The 19,779-nt window shown below is 39.8% G+C and overlaps 1 protein-coding gene across 2 annotated transcripts in view; it reads right to left on the reverse strand.

Annotated features, from left to right (window-relative positions):
• The window catches only part of LOC127568425 (complement factor H-like), a 61,733-nt gene continuing 41,954 nt past the window's right edge, over window positions 1-19,779 (reverse strand). Inside the window, exons 13-17 of one of the 2 annotated variants that reach the window (XM_052012135.1) lie at window positions 9,413-9,601; window positions 6,459-6,566; window positions 5,433-5,650; window positions 3,042-3,132; window positions 1-771 (exon numbers count right to left, since the gene is read on the reverse strand). In XM_052012135.1, the coding sequence (XP_051868095.1) occupies window positions 3,073-3,132; window positions 5,433-5,650; window positions 6,459-6,566; window positions 9,413-9,601 (575 nt within the window). In that variant the 3' untranslated portion in view covers window positions 1-771; window positions 3,042-3,072. The other variant, XM_052012136.1, reaches the window with a different exon arrangement.

The following is a 19,779-nucleotide window of genomic DNA, read 5'->3' on the forward strand; positions in this document are numbered from 1 at the left end:
GATGGTACAAGTGAACTTTAATAAATGTTTGCACCCAAAACATGCTAAAACAAAGACAATGATCTTTTCAAATCTCCAACCTTCAAGATAGCAATTACCAAGTACAAGATTCTAATCTTGGTGTGATTAGCGTTCTCATTAAAACATATATTGCTGAATTTTGATATACTTGTTTATCTCATTGTTACAATAAAGCCAAGACATACACAGTTTTCATTACTGTAAAATGAAATGAAGAAAGACAGAAGCAGCATCAAATATTTCATCAATTAAGCATTAACAACATTTGAAACAAATTCCACTGCATTGAATGATGTTGCCATCAATATTTTCATGCTTTATAATTAGTTTCATTGAATATTAACTGAACCTGTTTATCCATTGCTGATACAAATAAATGAATGCATAATATGCACTATTTGCTTTTGCATAGTTACACAATATAGTAATTGACAAAGAAAGGAAGTCTTAAAAGCAACTTGATTAATTTAAGCATTTCCTCATATTTTAAATGATTATGTTTCCATGAATAATAATTAAAGCAATCTTTAAAAAGAAAAAAGAGATCTCTAGAAGTTCTAAAATTTCCTAAATACAGATTAATTTTCCAGAAATCATTTCAAGATATTCCGGCATAATTCATACTTTGCTTCAAAAGTAGTAGTTGTGGAAGGAACTATCCTATTAATGTCCCTCATTCAGTAATCAAATCTTTAATACTTGGGAGCAGTCAGTCACCATTTCTTGAACTTTGTAACAACAATCTTGCATCTGTTATTGATGTAAAAACAAACTAAATATCGTTTATCATTTGTATATTAAAGAACAGGATGCAAAAATAAAAACTAGACAGCAATGTTTAAGGTGATGATTGCAATCTGTGTGGTACAACAGTATTTTAATTTAAAATTCATATTTAAATTTTAATAAATATTAAAATTGGGTTATCAGTTGACCATTATGACTGCTGTTCTCAGCACACTGCTAATTCTTGCCAAGAGTTCCTGGCTGGCTGCACCAAGAGGGACAGGAGACAGGCAAGGGAGACAGAACACCTCTGTAACTATCACTGGCATTTAAATACAACTGTGGGAAATGATCAGCTGGGAACTGTTCTATGCCTGACATAAGAACATAAGAAATAGGAGCAGGAGTAGGCCATCTGGCCCGTCGAGCCTGCTCCGCTACTCAATAAGATCACGGCTGATCTGGCCATGGACTCAGCTCCACTTACCTGCCTTTTCCCCATAACCTTTAACTCCCCTACTATGCAAAAGTCTATCTGTGTCTTAAATATATTTAATGAGGTAGCCTCCACTGCTTCCCCAGGCAGTGAATTTCACAGATTCTCAATTCTCTGGGAAAAGCAATTTCTCCTCATCTCCGTCCTAAATCTATTCCCCCAAATCTTGAGGCTATGTCCCCTAGTTCTCGTCTCACCTACCAAAAAAATATATATATTGAGTCAGAAGTGCAGTAGCAATAATGTAGCTGAAATTATGAGGAAAGTGAAAGAAAAATCCAGCCTTACTATCACTTTATTTGGGATATGATCTGCAGAGTGTGCTTTAGTAATTAATTGTGTAAATATGAAAGTGAAGGCCATGATAAGCAACTTGAACTCAGTTCTTCCAAAAACATGGTTGGCAACTTCATTGTCATGGAATCTCTCAGGATCTGAGGACGTTAATCAAAAGTAACACATTCAAAAATAAAACAAAAAAATCAAATCTTTTGAATCACCTAAACTGATTGAATGATAATTAGTTCAGCATCAGTAGCAAATTATATGCTCTCCCCACTCAAGCATTAGACATTGACACTCCATCATTAATAAGAGAGAGAGTTAACAACCTCACTTTCACATTCATTGGAATTCCCAACATTGAGCTCCTCATCATCAATATCATGGGAGCAGGATAGTGAATGGGGGTCACCACTGACTGGAAATTGGTGGATCAGATGCATGAGTGCTGGCATTACCTTTGTAGGTGCAGAACTGCAGTGACTGGCTCAAACCTCTTTGAATACTCTCCATTTGGCATGATAGAGTCATATAGCATGGAAACGGGCCCTTCGGCCTAACTGGTCCATGCTGACCAAGATTCTCATTCAAGCCAGTCCCATCTACCTGCATTTGGCCCATATCCCTCTAAACCTTTCTTACCCATGTAGCTGTGCAACTGCCTTTTAAATGTTGTTAATGTACCTGCCTCAACCATTTCCTCTGGCAGCTCATTCCATATACTGACCACCCTCTGGGTGAATAAGGTTGCCCCTCAGGTTCCTATTAAATCTTTCCCCTCTCACCTTAAACCTATGCCCTCTAGTTCATGATTCCCCAACCCTGGGAAAAAGACTGTGCACATTGACCCTATCTGTGCCCCTCGTGATTTTGTATAGCTCAGTAAGATCACTTCTCATTCTCCTATGCTCTAATGAAAAAAACCCTAACCAGCTCAACCTCTCTCCATAACTCTCCTCTACACTCTTTCCAGCTTAATGGCATCTTCCCTATAGCAGGGTGATCAAAACTGAGCACAATATTCAAATGTGGCCTCACCAATGTCTTGCACAACTGCAACATAACATCGCAACTTCCATACTCAATACCTTGACTGATGAAGGCCAGTATGCCAAAAGCCTTCTTCACCAGCCTGTCTACCTGTGTTGCCACTTTTAGGGAACCATGTACATGTACTTCTCAGTCCCTTTGTTCTACAATACTCCCAAGGGCCCTACTTTTCACTGTGAAAGTCCTATCCTCATTTATCTTCCCAAATGCAAAACCTTGTACAAAATGCAAAACCTCATATGGTGGAGCTCTTCAGTGCTATCCACTGGTACTCTATCCATGTTCTAAACATCCAAATCCTCACCATCAGAATATGCTGGCTGTAGCGCATATTGCCTCCAGAACCTGCAGCAGTAATCCTGACAGCATAAGGCTTAAGAACAAGTCCATTTGAGCCATCCAATATTGAGTGTGACTGAAGTAATTTTCACCAGAAAAATATTCTTATGTCAATATGGTCACTTACCATTCTAGCTTTCAAGCTTTTAGCCTTGATGTCAACTCCTATTATCAAATCTAATGCTGAAATTTCCAGTGAATGTAACATTGAATGTGATCTATAAGACAATAAATGTACGTAAAAAGACCCTTCTTAAACATATACAAAAGGTACATGGGAGAGGGGAGAGGGGAGAGGGAGAGGGAGAGAGAGAGAGATATGCAGTTTGTTGAACGTTATGCTGACTTTTATGCCTTAGAGATAAACCAGACATCTGTGCAGCCAGTTACCTAACTTATGTAGGCAAATGTGGCAACTGATTTCTACTCAGCCAAGCCCCACACACTGCAAAGAGATGACTAACCAGATAATCTGTTTCAGTGCTGTTGGTTGAGAGTTGTACATTGGCCAGGGTGCAGATAATACTCCTGCACTTTTTATTTGAATAGTGCAATTAATTTCTTTTTGTCTATGTACAAGAACCAGCAAACCCAGTTCAGCATCTCATTTGAACAATGACATCCCCAGCAGTTGTCATCAGATAAGCACCTGAGACCTTTCTCTCTCACAAAAAAACTGGGAATTATGCCCAAGAAGCAGTCTTCTCATGGTTGCAGGTAGACCAGGTGCCTTCAAGCTGCAGACAAGAATCCTAGCAGAATAGGGATGAATCCATGAATTCAACCACCTTGTGCAAACACATAAAAGATGCAGAACTAGGTCATTAAGCCTCTCCCATCTGCTGAAAGTTGATCTTTTCCCACAGCCCCCTTTTACTGTATTAATCCTGTATCCCTTGTTACCCAAAAATCTGTTTGATATGTCTTGCATATATTCAGTGGCTTTACAGCCTTCTTAGGTAGAAAATTCTAAAGATTCATTGCTCTCTATGTGAAAAAATTCTTCTAATCTCAGTACTGAATGGCCTACTCCTTATTTTGAGACAGTTATCCCTGCTTCTAGACACCCCAGCCAAGGGAAACATCATCTCTGCACCTACCCCGTCAAGCCTGCTGAGATCTTTGTATCAGAATCAGGTTTATTATTATTACTGACATATGTTGTGAAATTTGTTGTTTTGCAGCTGCAGTACAGTGCAAAGACATAAAAATTACTATAAATTACAAAAACAAATAAATAGTGTAAAAGAGGAATAACGAGGTTCAATGAGATCACCTCTCTTTCTTCTAAACACTCAAGTGTATCGGCTTAGTCTGTAAAATCTCTTCTCATATTCAACCCCATCATCCCAGGAGTCAATCAGTGGAATAAATATGTAAATAATACATCTTTATTCTTCTATTCAAGTCCTTGTACAATAAAAGCCATTTGTACCATTTGTCTTCTTAATTTCTTGTATGCACACATGAACCTGCAGTGGTTTGTGTACAAAGAGACCCATGTCTCTCCAAACACCTTTCAATCTCACAGCTTTTAAAAAAAAATTCAGCCTTTCACATTTTTGCACATGAATTCCCATCTCCCATGACCTTGCTATTCATATATCTTGTCCATTTTCCCTTGAAGCCTCTCTGCATTTTTTAAACAGCATACAGTGCTTCCCAGTTTCCTGTCACCAGAAAACTTGGATATATTATACCTGGTCATGAACACTAACTAGTTATTCCTTTTTTTTTGCACTATTTATTTATTTTGTAATGTATAGTAATTTTTATGTCTTTTCACTGTACTGCTGCTGCAAAACAACAAATGTCATGTCGTACATGTCAGTGATAATAAACCTGATTCTGATTCTAGTCCATTCAAACAAATTACTGGTTTAGATTTTAAACCAGCTGGCTCCACTGCACCTCTCCACAAGATACGGCTTCCCATCTGAAAAATGCACAATTTACACATTGCTTTCTGCCCATTAACCAATCCTCAATTCACAGCTGAATATTCCCCCAAATCCCAGGTGTTGTACATCCATTTTGTGATTTCCCATGTGACACTTGTTCAAAAGTCTTCTTTGCTGATTTTCAGAGCAACCTGATTCCCCCATTTAATTCCCTGTAATTTATCTTCTCACACATGCCCATCACCTCCATCCTGAATGTCCTATCGCACACCTACCTAAAGGGTAATTTACAGTGGCGAATTAACCTACCATTCCACACATCTTTGGGATATGGGAGGAAGCAGGAACACCCGGGGGGAAACACACCCGGTCACTCATGCAAACTTAATATGGACATCACCAGAGGACAGGATGGAACTGTTTCTGTATTCTCCATTTACAGCAATCTAGAAGGTAATGATGTTATAAAGGGAAGTACAGATCAGTATCCTTACAAAGTTATCCTTGGGGATAATACACCGGGAAAGTTAGTGTAACTTACTTCCTGAATTCTCAATTTATAATTTTCCCAAAGGCTGTGATGTTATATAGAGAGAAGTACATATCTGTAAACTTACAGAATTAATCATGTGGAATGTTAAACAATATTCTCCTATTGCAGGTTGTTCATATTGTATGCTTTGAGGCCCATCTCCGAATTTTACATTCATTATTGTATAATTGGATTCTCTTATAGAAAACTTTATAGTGCTTTTCCTTTTTGTTGTGCCTCGTTTCACTGAGAATAAAGCACTGCTCTCTCCACTTTTAGCAAGTAACAACAATGTGCTCTGATCTAGGTATTAAAACAAAATGTTTACAGATTAATCAGAGAGAATAGAAAAAAAATGTATAAAATCAAAACACCTTTATTTCAACAACAAAAAAACCTGCAATTCCTAATAAGCAATCGAGAACATTGTTTCCAGATCCAACCAAGTCTTATCATATGAGAACATTAAAAAGGCTCATTCAATCAATTCAGTCTAGTGGGTTGATGCTGTGAAGAACATAGTCCAGATTCCACTTCAGAATTGAGATTAGGTTGGCTTTGTTGCGAAAGAACCTTGATACTTCATGAAATACTCCTAACATCCAGAAATGTTACAAAACCACGATCAACGAGAACTTGAGCTGACTTTCAAAACATGAAGAGCAAAGGCCAAAAGTTAACCAATGGAAAATAGGCTCCTTGTGGTAAATTGAGATGTGATCTCACTAGGAAGTTATAAGTAAATGGAAATCATATTTTTATCTGCTCGCAGATGCTTGGAAATATACACAGATCATCACAGTTTCCTTTGCTAACTTAGCTGAAAACACTGAGAGATACAGATTTTTTAACAATGAGGCATTTGAGATTCTTAACTTAAATTTTGTTATAGTGTTTTACCTATGGCTACAGACATATAGATTAAATGGTAGATGTCCTCAGTTACTGGACTGCAGATGTCTTGCTTTACTTTCTGCCAGCTGCAGCCAGGTTGTTCCAGACTAGACAAGATGCCACAATTGTGTCATTCAATATTTATGCATTACTATTGTAAACTTTAATCAATTGCAAGATATTTTTCCAGGCAGTACACTGGGAAAAAAAAAATTACCTGGTCTTGTTAGTGATACCCTTTTAGCATTATATTGAGTACAGATTTCATCACCTGCACATGATTGGCATTTAGAATACTCCAAAGCAGTGCACGAACTCCTGTCATCTGCAGAAAAAAAGACATTTAAATATCGTACCAAAACTAAATATTAAAAAAGATTTCAAAAGTACTATCATTAAACATTGAATCCAGGAAGTTTCAGATAATGTGGGAAAATCAATGGCCGATAATAATAATAGATACAAACTGTTCTAATAAGAATCTTTTGCTTTGTGACTTTCCATAATGATAACTTAGAGGCATTACGTAACATCAGCAAATGCAACATCACAGTTTCAATTAAGGAATTTGTTACATCCAAAATAATGCTTATGTTCAAATGCCGTATCAATGGCAAAGAGTTACACCTCATTTACAGCATAGAGACAGGCTTTTTAGCCCAATATCCTATGTTTATACTTCACAAGGGTTTTCTCTTGTGAAGTGTAAACAAATAACTTCATACAATCTAATTATTTAAAAGCTTCCATTCCTTCCTTCCATTTGTAACTTCCATTTCAATGCATCATTGCTCTTTGCTCCAATATTTCTCCTGCTACCTGGTCCTACGTTATAACTATATTCAAAGTAATGAAATTCATCCTAGGGTCCTTACTGGATTACAATGATAAATATCTTACTTTTCTGGTCTCTAGTTCTTGTCTCAATATCTGCATGAAGTAGCTTTTTGATCTCTACCCTATAAACATGAAGCTCCCATCTGAGACTGTTCTCTTCCAGAGAATCAGTATTTCCTGATAGGTATGATTCTCAGTTCCATCACCTTTCTATTAAATTGTTTTTCCATCTTGTCCAGTGCAGCTACATTCTTTTAACAATATGGAGATAAAAATCAATAGATTGTGTTGTGTACTTAACCCATGTAGGCATAGCATAGTTAAAATGGTTTTGGTAACACTAGCCCTAAATATGCTGTTGATCACCTTGGATGATGCACGTGGCACATCTCAATGAGGACCACCTTACTGAATCACAGGGACCTCACACATTGTTCCTCACTGAAAAATACACAGGAAAATTTTTCCCTGTAGGTTCCTGGTGAGAGTACTACCTCTCCGAGCAGGTTGTCCTGCTATTTATACATTTATTTATGTTGCACTCCAAGAGGAATGTCCATTAAAGCACACAGATCTGGGAGCAATAGTTATTGCTGAAGGATTAAAGTCAAGACACAGCCCGGCAGCTCCTGGGCAATCATGGCCTGTGGATTTTGTCAATTCCAAAGCAGTTTAGAAACATCAAACACAACTAACACTCAGTAGAAATCAATCTGAAACTAACAAAATCTCAATAATCTCTTTAACTAGCTAGGTAGGTCCTTTTCTGTTTTTGAACACTTGATCTTCCACATATGCTATAGACATACAACAGCTGCAATGCTGAGCTCCAGTTTGGGAGTCCTGGCATTAAATCTGAGATGCTTACTATATAACATCAAGACTAACATATTTCTGGCAGACGAATACAGCAATGTGCCCAAACCTTTTCCTATTATTCTGGCTTATTTGACCTGCACTACAAATGTCTGCACACATGTCAGATTGGAACCAAATTGCAAATAAACACTTGCAGTGTGCCTGAACTATGGATGGTCAGCAGTTGGATTTTTTAAACGCAGATCAGTTCATAAGTCTTCCAAACATGCTCTCACTAAATTCCACGTGTTCAAAACAACTTCTTTGCTTTTCAGTTCTACCCCTCTGTAAATCCATGACATGGAACATTCAGCACAGAATTGCGCACCAAGCCTAAACTGTCCATGCCAGCACTCGTGTGTTTTGCAGTGATTTCTCCCACATTTAGCCTGCTTTAACAACATGATCCTCTGTTCCCTTTTGCTCATCTGCTGATCAAATTTTCTCTTAATAGTGTCTAAGCTATTCACCAAAATATGAACTCCACATTCTCAGCACTCTCTGGGTAAACTCTTTTGAAATGATTTTTAAATTATTTTGTGACACTCACATTGATGGCCACTGCTTTTTCTTGTTTCCAGAAGCTAAAGCTCTCTATTTCAGCAAAATGTTCAAAATGTTAATGATCTCTATTAAGACACCCTCTAGATTTCTCTTTCCACAAGGAAGGACACACCCTGTTCATCCTATCCAGAAAGGAATGAACTTGCCTTTCTACATTGTACTCAGATTGCTTACTACTCTGCACTTGTTAGCTGATTCTATCTGCTCATACATTAGTCGATGATGTGAAAATTTATTGAAGATCTTATCAAAATCAAAATTAGTTACAGTCACCGAAATACTTTTGTCTACTTCCTCTGTTACTACTTCAAAAATTCAGTGGGGTTGGTCAAGCAAGACTTTTCCTTTTGAAATTCATGTTCCCTATTCATTTTCATGCTATGTTTTCAAAATGTTTTTTACTAATTTATTTTTCAATGAGGATTCCATTGCTTTCCCGTGGCCAACGATAAGCGAATTTGTCTGTGGTTCCGAGGATACCAGGATTATGTTTCCAAACGGTCTTATTAACCTGTCTCATTATTTCAATAATTTTTATTCTACTCTTTACATTCCTCTATGTTTTCATTCTATTTAAAATTTTATTTTCCAATGAATTTATGGCTTCCTTCCGAACACAGTGTACTACATTTAACTGAAGTTCATTCACTAATTCAAAATCCATTCTGGAATATATTTTTGCCTTCCTGTATTTAGTTGTTATTCCCCTCAATAGTTCAAACACTCATGGAAATGATGGAAAATATTATTCCCAGCACCTGTCATTCCAGGGGCATTTTCAGCTGCAAAATTCCTTCTGTCGTTTTCTTTATGTTAACAAATATTACAACATTAGGTTCTTTGTCAACACAGCTGCAAAATAAAAAGTTAAATGGCAGTTCAATTTTATTAACATTGATCAGTTTAACTTACCACTGATACATCTGGGAACTTCCAAGTGTCCATTTCGGCAATATCTCCTTGCCGGAGGTTCAATTTGAAATCCTTCACGGCATCTGAATTCTAAGACATCTCCATCTTTCACATCTAATCTCGTCTCAAACTTCCACCTTAAGACTATTCCATTTCTTGTAAAATCTTCTTCTGTCAAAATGCATGGTGCTAAATCACAGAAAAGAATCATTGAAATATTTACACTTGAGATGAACAATTTTCAAATAAATCATAATTTCTCAAAACAAATCAATGTATTGTAGCGGTTGCTACCGCGGAATAAAACAAGACTCACTCGGAGGATTGCCAAACAGAACTGGTTTATTTTCCCGCCTTGCGCGGGCCCTTTAAGGGAGAAAACTCCCGCCCAAAAAACCGGCAATGACGTAAGTCCTACGTCATCAGGACTTTCCCGCGCACGGGTTCTCCCCGTCGCTCGGAAAGATGAGGCCCGCCGCCATCTTGGGCCTCGTCGCTCCGACACCGCGCGACCCGACTGCCGAGCCGGTTCGCCCGACTAGATGGTGAGTCGCCACAGTATATTGATTAACTGCTGTGAATTATATTTTAATTCCTTGATTGAAATACTATTTCCTGTTTTTACAACAAATCTCTCATAGAGATATTAAACTTACATAATCAAATTACAAAAAGCAATAAATAAAAATTGCAATAAAGTTCAGGAGACTGTGTGATGAGTGTCAAAACTCAGCTCAGTCTGATGGAATCAAACTCTTGGTTGTACATCAAACCTTTCCATGCTAAAAAACTTAGGACATTTCGTTTTTACTGCTGATGGACAAAGAATTCCTAGGAAACAGAGGTCACAATCTTACAAGGAACCATGCCAATCAGCACATTTTCTGGGAGAATGTCAGTGTATGACAGAAGCCTGGGACACTATGATAGAACAATGACTATTTATACTTGCAATAACAGCTGTAGAGATAGTGAACAATTCACACTCCCCTGAGCATTTACCATATAGGAGTTTTCCATGCATCTGCAGAATCAACAAAGGATATGGCTGATTGTTCTTTGCCCAGTGCCTCACTGTGGAAATTCTAACAGATACCAATAAACATCCACTTCAACAGTACCTGGGAGCAGCAGAGGCTAAAGCCATTATTCCTTAATTTTGCAGATTTATTGACAAAGTACCTATTCAGACTGTCAGAAAGCAATCAACGGCATGCTTTAACACTGAGGGAGATTCTGCCAATGTATAAAGAGTAGTGGCTGCAGCAAAAACCCACAATACCAATGCACAGAATTCTGGGAACATACAGACTCTTGCATCCTGGACAAATTAGTTAGTCAACAGTTTTTGTTTGAAGATATCCAAAAACATGTTGATGGTTTCTCAAAGATTTGGCTTATAACAGCCCACAATAAATATTTAACAATGCCATTTCCAAGGTGCCTCACTGTAACACATGGAAACTGGAAAAATGGAGACTGAGGCAAAAAATCAAAGGTTAGGAGATCTCTTGAAAAGTAGAAGACTTCATGGACAGTATTGGTATCTTCCCAGAAATATCTTGTTTCATTACTGTTAAGATTTTTGTTTTTAGACAACTGACTCCAAGCCTAGGTATTTCCAGAACAAGTTATGACTTCTAAGCTCTCCCATCTAATGTTAGACTCATTGTCAGTCAAAAGGTTAAAACTGCATTCTCTGAACAATGTTTTAGGAGGTTATTTTGCAAAGAATTCAGTGGATTGATTTAAACTACTGCTTAGTTTGCTGGGTACTTCTAAATTGCAATAGCTGCTTGGCGCTGAAAGTAAGGTCCTTGGTACACATTTCACAGATAATACTTGAGTTTTAACATTGTACTTAACTTGGATTTGAAAAATGAAGAATAACCTGATGTGCATCTCTGTATTATTATATCCCTATGTATCTTTGGAGAAGGTTTCAGAAGTATCAATACAGGGTGATTTGCATTAATCAATCACTTTACCATCTCACAAGTCCACCTGTGATGGATACATCTTTCCAGGACAACATTGGATCACTGCACATTCCTTCCGGAGAGAAAATCCCATTGCTCACTTAAGCAAACTTTCACCAAGTTATGTGATACCACAGAGGTACAAAATGGGGAGATACAGTGCAGATCCTGCAGCTCAAAACTTGGCATCAAAGAAAGCTATGGACTCCCAGCAGTAGCAGAAATGTATTTCATCTCATGGCTCAGTATATCCACAACTCTGTTATTGCAAACAAGCAAGGAGTTCAATCCCGGTTCAATGAGAAATGCAGAAGGGCATGAGGGAGGAACATTGGGTTAACCTAAGAATGAGAAGCAAATTGTCAAACCTGTACCACAGGACTATGTGTGCGAGATGACTAAAGTAGCATGCAATAGGTAGAGCGCAGTGTTCCCACATCCATTGGGTCAGATTATCATTCTGTTGTCAGCTGCTATGTCTAATTATGAATAGTGGTGGACAATTAAACAGTTGATTTGCGGACGTGAGTGAAGAATATCCCCATCTTCAATGACCACCGGTTCCAGGATGCGAGGAGTGAATTATTTGCAAACATGATCAGCTAGAAGTGCTGAATGGATGATGTACCTCAACTTCCTCCTGAGATCCCCACCCTCACTGACACTAATTTTTGGCCAATTCAATTCATTTAATAGAAACATAGAAACAGAAAACTTACAGCACAATTCAGGCCCTTCGGCTCACAAAGCTGTGCCGAACAAGTCCCTACCATAGAAATTACTAGGCTTACTCATAGCCCTCTATTTTTCTCACCTCCATGTACCTATCCAACAGTCTCTTAAAAGACCCTATCGTATCCACCTCCACCACCATTGCCGGCAGCCCATTTCACGCACTCACCACTCTCTGAGTAAAAAACTTACCCCTGACATCTCCTCTATACCTACTCCCCAACACCTTAAACCTATGTCCTCTTGTGGCCACCATTTCAGCCCTGGGGAAAAGCCTCTGACTATCCACCTGATCAATGCCTCTCATCATCTTATACACCTCTATCAGGTCCCCCCTCATCCTCCATTGCTCCAAGGAGAAAAGGCCGAGTTCTCTCAACCTGCTTTCATAAGCCATGCTCTGCATGCCAGGCAGCATCCTTGTAAATCTCCTCTGCACCCTTTCTATGGCTCCCACATCCTTCTTGTAGTGAGGCGACCAGAACTGAGCACAGTACTCCAAGTGGGGTCTGACCAGGGTCCTATATAGCTGCAACAATACCTCTCAGCTCCTAAATTCAATTCCACAATTGATGAAAGACAATACACCATATGGCTTCTTAACCACAGAGTCAACCTGTGCAGCTGCTTTGAGCATCCTATGGACTCGGACCCCAAGATCCCTCTGATCCTCCACACTGTCAAGAGTCCTACCATTAATACTATATTCTGACATCATATTTGACCTACCAAAATGAACCACTTCACACTTATCTGGGTTGAACTGCATCTGCCACTTCTCAGCCCAACTTTGCATCCTATCTATGTCCCCTTGTAACCTCTGACAGCCCTCTATACTATCCACAACACCTCTAACCTTTGTGTCATCTGTAAACTTACTAACCCATCCCTCCACTTCCTCATCCAGGTCATTTATAAAAATCACAAAGAGTAAGGGTCCCAGAACAGATCCCTGAGGTACACCACTGGTCACCAACCTCCATGCAGAATACGACTCTTCAACAACCACTCTTTGCCTTTTGTGGGCCAGCCAGTTCTTGATCCACATTGCAATGTCTCCTTGGATCCCATGCCTCCTTACTTTCTCAATAAGCCTTGCATGGGGTACCTTATCAAATGCCTTGCTGAAATCCATATACACTACATCTACTGCTCTCCCTTCATCGATGTGTTTAGTCACATCCTCAAAAAATTCAATCAGACTCGTAAGACAGGACCTGCCCTTGACAAAGCCATGCTGACTATTCCTAATCATATTATACCTCTCCAAATGTTCATAAATCCTGCCTCTCAGGATCTTCTCCATCAGCTTACCAACCACTGAGGTAAGACTCACTGGTCTATAATTTCCTGGGCTATCTCTACTTCATTTCTTGAATAAGGGAACAACATCCGCAACCCTCCAATCTTCTGGAACCTCTCCCGTCTCCATCAATGATGCAAAGATCATCGTCAGAGGCTCCGCAATCTCTTCCCTTGCCTCCCACAGCAGCCTGGGGTACATCTCATCCGGTCCCAGTGACTTATCCAACTTGATGCTTTCCAAAAGTCTCAGCACCTCCTCTTTCCTAATATCTACATGCGCAAGTTTTTCAGCCTGCTGCAATTCCTCACTACAATCCCCCATATCTTTTTTCTGTAGTGAATACTGACGTAAAGTATTCATTAAGTACCTCCGCTATTTCTTCTGGATCCATACACACTTTCCCACTGCTGAACTTGATAGGCCCTATTCTTTCACTTCTTATCCTCTTGCTCTTCACATACTTGTAACATGCCTTGGTGTTTTCCTTAATCCTGCCTGCCAAGGCCTTCTCATGTCCCCTCCTGGCTCTCCTAATTTCCTTCTTAAGCTCCTTCCTGTTAGCCTTATACTCTTCCAGATCTCTAACATTATCTAGCTCTCTGAACCTTTTGTAAGCTTTTCTTTTCCTTTTGACTGGATTTATTATAGCCTTTGTACACCACGGTTCCTGTATCCTCTCTTGACTCCCCTGTCTCATTGGAACATGCCTATGCAGAACTCCACACAAATATCCCTTGACTATTTCCCACATTTCTTTTCCCTGAGAACATCTGTTCCCAATTTAATCTTCCAATTTCCTGCCTGAGAGCCTCATAATTCCTTTTACTCCAAGTAAACGCCTTTCTAGTCTGTCCGTTCCTATTTCTTTCCCCAGTGCTATCGTAAAGGAGATAGAATTATGATCACTATCTTCAAAATGTGCACCCACTGAGAGATCTGACACCTGACCAGGTTCATTTCCCAATACCAAATCAAGCACAGCCTCTCCTCTTGTAGGCCTATCTACATATTGTGTTAAGAATCCTTCCTGAACACACTTAACAAACTCCACCCCATCTAAACCCCTCACTGTCTGGAGATGCCAATTGATGTTTGGGAAATTAAAATCTCCCATCACAACAACTCTGTTATTATTAATGTGCTATCAAAAAAATGACTTTGGGGTGGCATGTTGATACAGCTGATAGAGCTGCTGTCTCATGGGTGCAGTGACCTGTGTTCAGTCCTGATGTCCTGTGCCATCAGTGTGGAGTTTGCAGTTCTCCCTGTGACCACATAGATTTCCTCTGGCTGCTCTGGCTCCTTCCCACATTCCCGTAGATGTATGTGTTAGTAGGATAATTGGCCAATACAAATTGTCTCTTGGTGTGTAGGTAAGTGGTAGAACCTGGGAAATGTTGTAATGGTAACGTGGTCTGAGTGAAATGGGATAAGTGTCAGTGGATGCTTGAAGGTTGGCATGGACTCAATGGTCCCAATGGCATGTTCTCTGTGCTGTATGACTCTATGGCACTGGATACCTAAAAACAAACTGTGGGACCAGAAAACAATTTAGCGATAGTATTGAAGACTGACAAAACAGAACAGGCTGTGCCGCCAGCCAAGCATGGACCCAAAACAATGGAAAATTATCCAGATATGTACAGTCCAGAAGTAGTAGGACAATTTGAACTTGCACAATTATTGAACAATCAGCCCACTTTCCAACATCAGCAAAGTCCAAGAATGGCACAGAGCTGAATTCTGGAAGCAATAAGGGAGTCACCACCTTTAGCCTGAAGACAGCAGTTAATTACATGCGGCATCAGGAACCCAGTGAGAATAAAGCCCATGGGTATCAAGGGGAAAATATTCCAATGGTTAGAGCCATGTCTCACACAAAAGGAAGATAGTTGTTTGTGTTTGAGACATCACTACAGGATTCCACAGGGAAGTTCCTGAGGTCACTTCTACCTGCCTCATCAGTTTTCTTCCTTTCATCATAAAGTCAAAAGTCAGGATGGATGCTGAGGATTTTTGAATATTCGATTCCATTGAAACCATCCATGTCACCAAGGACTGTAAAGTTGCTTACAATATTTGTGCCACTAACATAACAAGCACTGACCACCTCCAACATGTGATATTCAATGACATTCCCACAGTTAATTTCCCCATGTTCAACATCACTATTGACGAGAAGAGCGATGGTACCAGGCACATAAATGCTTTGGCTACAACAGCTGACTAGAATCATTGTTTCACTTCCTGACACCTCAAGCCTTTCCACCATCTTTGAGGCACAAATAGTAAGCATGACATTATATGTCAAAAGGCACCATCCACAACAAACTTGCTTGGTGGCACCCATTCACCACCTTAAACATTCACTCCCTCCATCACCATTAATCCAATTTTCTACTAAAGGTTACTTGCCCAGGCTGCTCTGTCAATATTACCGTTTTCACCTAAAAAACATTTCAACTGGGTACGCTTGGGAATACCACCACCTGCAAGATCCCCTCTGAGTGGCATACCATCCTGACTGGGAATAAATGCCATTCCTTTACCATTGCTGTTTCTGAACCATGGGATTCATTGGCTAACAACATCATGGGATTGTACCAGGTTGTTCATCACCAACTTCTCAAGGGAATTTGGTTATGGGCAATAAATGCCACTCTAGTATTTACGACTAGATTGTATGTGAGATCCAGGACTAAACAAGACGGCAATTAAAAAACATTAGTTGTAGAGAATGAGTATTTTAGTCTGGAAAGAAATATCTGTACAAAAGAACCAAACCTCAAGGCAGAATGACATAGGTTTATCCAACTGGAAATGGATGACAAGTGATGACACTTCACAACTGCCCTGCATGGGTTATTTCAAAACACTGTAGACAGATGTCACTGGTACAGTTGAGGTGAATCTGAGGTTTGATAAAGCAGCAGATCTGAGACTTGGGAAAGTAACCGCTGGCAGACAAATTGTAATCAAGGTATCAGAGTCTGCCCAGGATTGAGAGCTGACTGTTAATGGATTACAGTGAGGGAAGTAGATCCTCTTATAGTCCCACCATATCCAATTAAGAGAACTACTGTTCATTGAGTTTTGTGGAAATGCACCCACCTATTTCAATGTGAGTTGTGCAACTTATTCTGAAGATCTTCCAGTGTTTGGGTTGCTGACTGTGTATTGAGTAAGAGCACCAGGTCTTTTTTGTGTGTTGATTTATGACAACAAATACAGTAAAAATCAGATAACCTGGAATTTGAGGGTTGGAAATCCTGATGTCCAGCATTTGGTTCATTCATTGATCTCTAATGTGAACCAAGGTTGCAGAGTGCCAGCAGGGTGTGCAGCCTGAGCCAGGGTCCAGAATGAGGCTGAGCTGGGATCCAAACTGTGGGCTGAGTCTGTGACTTGTTACAACCATGTCCCTTTAAGGCGCCTGGACAGTAGAGTAGTTGTGTGTGTGTGTGTGGTGTCATCAAAACAGCAAGATAACAATGTGCTGGCTTTTTTGCTCAGTGAATCGAAGTGAGTCAAGAAGAGAGAGAATGAGAGAGACAGAGACAGAGACACTGACTGCTGGTCTCCATAACAATGGATGAAGAGCAATAGCTGTGTCTTTCACTATAATCCATGCACGGATCTTTGGAGCAATCAAGTGCAGTCCACTTTGTCGTTAACCTGTAGTGGGAAACAGGTATTTCTATTTGGTGGCCATGTATTGAATGCTTTCAGGGTGGCAGATACTTTGGAACAAAGCAATGGAGATCATCGGAGATTGAAGTGTCATATGGGTTCCATCGTGGAACATGTGGATTTCGTAATTTCTCTCTACATTCCCTCTACATTTTCTCTTCAGTCAACAGTGGTTTTGCAAAAGCCTTTGCTCACGTTTCACCTTAGGACTTGCTGAACTGAACTTTGAGAACTATTCCTGGACTTGGGGTTTGGGAATTTGCTACACACACATCTTGAGTTTATTAGTTTTGGGGTTAATGTTTAACATCTAATGTTTTTGCTTTTCTTATTATCACAAGTAGTTATTAATAAGATAGTTTCTAACACTTATACATGACTTGGTGTGTTTCTGTTGTTGCTGGTACGTAACAAAATTGGGGGCTTGTCTGAGATCGATCCCAAGATTGATGAGAGTAGTCCGAGATCGAACTCAAGACTGGTACGAGAGGTCTGGGTTTGAACAAATGGGGGCTTATTGGATGACTGATTGTTGGTCGGCCTGGTAAATTTCTTCTCGATTGGTTTGTGTGTGTGGAAACCAGCAACAATGGATACATTTTTGAAAAAGCCATCCCCTGTGGGATTGCAGGGGATGAAGAAGGATGATTTGTTGAACACTGCTATAGAGCTAAACCTTGAAACAGTGAAGCCGTCTATGAAAAAGGCTGATATTCAGAGACAGATAGCTGGCCATTATGTGAAGGAGAAGGTGTTTGGGGAGGATATGTTAAAACAGTTTCCTGGGAGTAAATCAGAGATTTATCAGCTAGCAAAGATAGAGGCCAAACGAGAACAAAGGAAACTAGAGCTAGAGCTAGAACAAAGAAGATTAGATACTGAGGCAGAACAAAGGAAGATAAATGCCCAGATAGAACTGAAGTGGATGGAGGATGAGGATAAGGAGTGACAGAAGTGGCATGAGTTAGCAATGAAATGAAAGAGTTCTGAATCTGAAACTGATTCTGATGATGGTTTTATAGCCAGTAGGGATGTTTGATTAGTCCCTCCTTTTGAGGAAGATCAGGTTGAGCTGTATTTCCACCATTTTGAAAAAGTTGCTGAGAGTTCAAAGTGGCCAAAGGAAAGATGGGCTCTTATGTCACAGAGTGTGATTTAAAGGTAAAGCTCAACAAACTTATTCTGCCTTGTCTGTTGGGGATGCAGCTGATTATACAAACGTAAAACAAGCTGTGCTTAAAGTTTATGAATTAGTACCTGAAGCTTACAGACAAAAATTTAGAGACCTGAAGAAGTCTGCAGATCAGATGTACATGGAATTTGCCAATGGAAAGAGAATATGTTTTGAACGATGGTGCACGTCTAAAAATATAGATGGGGATTATGATAAACTGAGAGAATTGATTTTAGTGGAGGACTTTAAAAAGTGTGTCCCAGTTGAAATAACAACATATCTAAATGAGAAGGAAGTGGAAACTCTGCAAGAAACTGCTCGGTTGGCGGATGAGTATGCTTTAACCCATAGATCCAAATGGGGACAAACGAAGACCTTTCAAAAGAGTTATAAGGACAATCCAGGTAAACCGGAGATTAAATTGGGAAGTAATCAAAAGGGGGAAGAATGATCGGAAGCCAGTGCTGGAGAAACCTGCTGAGTGTACTTGTTATTACTGTAAGAAACCTGGTCATGTGATAGCTAATTGTCCCCTCTTGAAGAAATAAAAGAAAAGGAAACCATACCAAATGCTTGTTTGCAAGTAGTTAAACCCAAAACTCAAAATGGGTTTGGACATGTTGTTAAAGATCAGTTCTTGCCAGAGGTAAATGCTGAAATGTTGGATGAGGTTAGGGAGGAATTCCGTTCTTTTGTATCACAGGGTTTTGTCTCACTGAATGTTGGGTCACCCCAAGTGCCAGTGAAAATCCTTATGGATACTGGGGCTTCCCAATCCATTTTGTTGGACAGTATTTTAAATTTTGGTGAAGAAACTGCTACTGGTGAGGTAAATCTAGTGCGAGACATTACAGGTGACACTGTGTCTGTACCTTTGCACAAGGTAATTTTAAAGTTAGAGTTAGTAGAAGGGCCTGTTAAGATAGGGATATGACCTAGTTTACCAGTGGAAGGAGTTTCTTTGTTATTGGGGAATGACCTTGCAGGTGGAAGAATTGTCCCTGTGGTGCAGTTAACGACCAAACCAATTATGGATGAGTCCAAAAACCATAGAACCATAGAACAACACAGCACAATACAGGCCCTTCAACCCACCATGTTGTGCCGCCCTTCAAGCCCTACCTAAGACTATCTAAACCTTTCCTCCCACATATCCCTCTAACTTGAATTCCTCCATATGCTTATCTAACAATCTCTTGAACTTGTCCAATGTATCAGCCTCCACCACCACCCCAGGCAGCGCATTCCATGAACCAACCACTCTCTGGGTGGAAAAACCTCCCTCTGACATCTCCCTTGAACTTCCCACCCAATACCTTAAAGCCATGTCCTCTAGTTTTGAGCATTGGAACCCTGGGAAAGAGGCGCTGGCTGTCCACTCTATCTATTCCTCTTAATATCTTGTATACCTCTATCATGTCTCCCCGCATCCTCCTTCTCTCCAATGAGAACAGCCCTAGCTCCTTTAGTCTCTCCTCATAATCCA

This window comes from Pristis pectinata, chromosome 3, assembly GCF_009764475.1.
Source record: "Pristis pectinata isolate sPriPec2 chromosome 3, sPriPec2.1.pri, whole genome shotgun sequence".
In the NCBI taxonomy this organism is placed as follows: domain Eukaryota; kingdom Metazoa; phylum Chordata; class Chondrichthyes; order Rhinopristiformes; family Pristidae; genus Pristis; species Pristis pectinata.